General features: G+C 35.5%; 1 protein-coding gene across 1 annotated transcript in view; it reads right to left on the bottom strand.

Annotated features, from left to right (window-relative positions):
- clip1b (CAP-GLY domain containing linker protein 1b) overlaps positions 1-4,017 on the bottom strand; it is a gene marked incomplete in the record, with an annotated part of 106,130 nt that overhangs the window by 56,222 nt on the left and 45,891 nt on the right. Inside the window, 2 exon segments of the mRNA XM_014023516.1 lie at positions 1,024-1,128; positions 3,765-3,825. Coding sequence (XP_013878970.1) covers positions 1,024-1,128; positions 3,765-3,825 — 166 coding nt within the window.

Genomic DNA, 4,017 nt, shown 5'->3' with positions numbered 1-4,017 from the left:
CCACGGTCATTATGAAGCATTTCCGGTAAAATTCTGGCCACGCTCCTCCCTTCCATTTTCTGGTTACTGCCTATGTTTTTAGAGTAAGCTCCTAAGTTCCAGTGGGTGATTCCCATCACCCACTGGAACACAAGTTAAATCCCCAAAACTCCAAAACACATTACAACAATGATTGGTTCACCCCAAAGATCCAGTTCCCCGGCAAAAACAGAGTAATATTGTATACGCTGCTAAGTGCCAGGAAGACTGTGATCAGTTATACATCAGGGAAACAAAACAGCCACTGTTCAAAAGAATGAGCCAGCACAGATCAACATCTATAGGCCAGGACTCTGCAGTTTACACTCATGTACAGGCCAGCGGTCACTCTTTCAGGGATGAAGATGTTCTCATCCTTGATAGAGAGGAACGTTGGTTTGAGAGAGAAGTAAAGGAAGCCATTTTTGTGAAGAAAAACCGTCCACCATTAAACAGAGGTGGAGGCCTTCGTGTCAAGTTGTCCTCCTCCTACAATGCTGTTAGTGCAAGTACGACTCAGCCCCCGTGAGCAAAAGGTGTGAATCAAGGTCCCAAAGACAGTCAGTTGATAGGGCACGACCCTCTATGAACAACAGAGCTAATCAAGGCACTAACAACCTATTGTTTGGCTGATGGTCCTGTTTTGCATGTGACTAACCTGTTTGTCCTGTTCGAAGCAGTGCTTATAAGACTGAGTTCACCTGAAACTCCTCAGACTGAAGAAGTCTCTCGGAGAAGAGACAAAACATTTCATTGAAGAAGAACCCGTCCAGGGTAAATATTTTTCTTTTTGATGTTATAATAAAACCATTCTTCAACAATTTAAACTGTTAGCCGGAAAACAAACTATCCTTCTGAAAATGGCTTCAGCTGTCATGAAATACAATGAGCAGTTGTTCTTCAATGCTAGGGTATTCCCATACATATTGCCTATTGTCATGAATAAAGCCAGTGGAGAAAACAGCATGACTCAATTCTGATGGTGGACGTAAGTGCCAGCATTACCCTAGAGTCCTCTAAATCCCTCTGGAGTTTTTCAGCTTTGGTCTTTTCAAAGAGCAGGTTCTGCTCAAGCTCCTTTATGTGGGCATGCTCCAGCCTGGTCTGCGTCTGTTAGTAAGAAAAAGCATGAAGAGGAGAGAAAACACCAATGCAACATACCAGCCTTAAGCAACAGACAGAAAAAAAGGCTTTGAAAAGAAGAGCAGCAAGTGATGGACTGATTGGATTTTTTTTCAACATTTTGTCGTTTGAAATAATCTGAGTTAATCATTGTTTTAATATCCTATTTCTCAGATATGTTCATTTGATTTTCTCTTCAGCACTTGAAATAAACTACCTTAGTAACTAATTCTTCACAAGAGAGAAGAAGATGCATGTAACAAGCATAATAAACGAAGATGAAAGCAAGTAAGAAGAAAGACAACAATTACAAAAAAGGATATGAAAATGGTAATGTCATTAAAGGCAGATGGAGAATGAATGGTTTAATAAAACGGAGTAGGAAAAATGATGAGTTAGACATTGAAAAAGTTAAAATGTACAGCGGAAGGAAAACCTTTGAAGGAAAGATTGCTTTAAATTAGTTATTTTATTAAAACAACTTCAGTGTTCTTTCCTGGTTTTTGCTATAAAAAGAAAATGGAGCAAAAGTAGTGAAAAAGAACACTCGGAATTTGAAAAGAAAGGTTATGTTTTGAGTTTAAAGTGTAAATATTAGGAGGGATAAAGAGTCAATTTCATTGACAAAAATTATTAAGAAAAAAGGTTGTCCTTCAAGCTAATCTGGAGGAAATGCATCCTGCTGTGCTCCTAAACCCAACTGGATTTGTTTCATCTTCTTCATCGTCATCTTCATTATTGTATCTGATAGTTATTGGTACACTTTTACTCGGTTAACTACATAAAAATTATTTTGAATTTCTTCATATCTCCATCCCTTCTCTCCCTCAGATCTGCCTCCACCTCTCTGTACCTTATGCCTATCCCACCACCATTTGGACCCATGCATTCAGAAACTCTGCCCCCTGACTCTGGAACTCAATACCCGCTGAAATAAGAAATATCACCTCTCTCTCACTATCCAGTAATGATGTGCAGATAGATACTGAAATATCGATACTACTGATACTAGAACTTTATGTTCTGGAATTGATACTAAAATCAAAACATCGATAATTTGATACTTTAGTTACTTCACATAATGTACATCATTAACAGGAACATAGTGGAAAATAACTACCGGTAAACTATTCCAATCTTGTCTTAATCATATGTTGTTGAGGGAACTACTTTTTCTTCCGCTTGAGCAATGCATAAGCACAGTGGCACGTCAGTCACTCAGTCTGTAGATGTATGTATGTATGGCAGGTCATTTTAACATAAAATCTGCTTTGTCTGACTGTCTGTAATTAAATTCTAGATGAGGGGTTCCCAAACTTTTTTATGCCATGGCCCCCCCAAACAGCATTAGCTTTGGCCAAGGACCTTCTTGCAAACCCACAAACAATGCTACAAAATATACAAAGTAACAACTTTTAGAATATTTTTGTCACTTTTATTCACTATTCAAAAATTATTAGATTTCTTTACAATAAGAATTGTGCTAAACAAATATAAGATTAGGGTTAGAAAGACTTTTAAATTAAATAAATTACTCTCTCATGTATTATTTATAAAGCGGTAATTTTAAAAATGCATCTTTTTAAAATTTACCAGACACATTGTGTGTGTTATCACAAAGTATCAGTATCGGATCAGTGTCGCCGATACCAGCCAAATTTTACTTGGTATCAGTATCCAAAAGAAAACTGGCAGTATCGAACATCACTACTATCCAGAACTAGACTGCAAACCCATCTCATTATACAGTATCAGCTTACTCCTCTTACTTTACTCAGGTGTACTTAGATTACATTGTATTTTGTAATACTTATGAGTTTGTAATTGTTTATATATCATTAGAATATATATATTATTAGATGTACATTGTCCTTCAGTGTACAGAAAAGTGCTTTTTAAATAAAACGTATCATTATTATGATAGTATTTAGCTGAACTGGTCAGAGGTACAGTTTATTTTACACGCTGCAGCAGAACTTTAAAAAAATATTTCAATCCTTTACAATAAGAGTTTTAAGCCTATACACTAAGTGCTAACCTAAAAAACTGTCTCAAAATTTTCAAGCATAAAAAATAACTTACAATGTTTTTCTTCAGTAAAACAGATCCTCTAGCCTAGACCACCAGGACTTTTGAGAGTATTTAAAAGTCAGCACTCAGTGTGTTTAAGATTAAAGATTAAAATACTTTATGTAAACTAAGCTGCAGAGGGACTGGTTTAACTAAGGTTTTGCATGACATTTTGATGTTAACCCAGAAAAAATTACACAGATAACAATCAGATACATAGTAAATTAAACAAATTCAGTCACATTCAGGAGGAGTGGTGTTCAGTTCATGCGGTTTAATTCTTGAAATGTGACTTTTTTTTCTGTCGATATTTACATTTTAACCTGAAAATCTAACAAAAAAATGTATATTTTCCCTTTCCAAGAGAGTAAATATATTAGATATATTTTTAAAACTATAATAAAATATACAACCATTTTAAACGCATACAGTAAAGCAATGAATCTAAACTTGCCTATTTCAAAACTATGATTAAAGCAGCATTAATCAGATAAGAGAGATAACATGTCACACTCTATTGGATGAATTATGTGTTTAGTTGACAATCACGTTACCTCTAGATCTCCTTTGGTAATACATGCTTCCTCTACACGAAACTGCAGGTCCTCCACTTTCCTGGAAGAGAATGAAAATGATGAACTTTCACAAACTTAGAAACAAACCTATGAAGGGAACAAGTGCAAACCATTATCTGATAATTCTTGAGTAAATAACAGCCTATCAAAGAAGTACTACAGTCTTTGTTTCTTTTATTATTTTCTTTCCACATTTGAACAATTTCACTTCCAGCACTACATAATAAAAGGT

Source organism: Austrofundulus limnaeus, unplaced genomic scaffold (assembly GCF_001266775.1).
Source record: "Austrofundulus limnaeus strain Quisiro unplaced genomic scaffold, Austrofundulus_limnaeus-1.0 Scaffold374, whole genome shotgun sequence".
NCBI classification, from domain to species: domain Eukaryota; kingdom Metazoa; phylum Chordata; class Actinopteri; order Cyprinodontiformes; family Rivulidae; genus Austrofundulus; species Austrofundulus limnaeus.
Note: the sequence above shows the minus strand (reverse complement) of the source record. Positions and strands in the feature narration are given on the sequence as shown.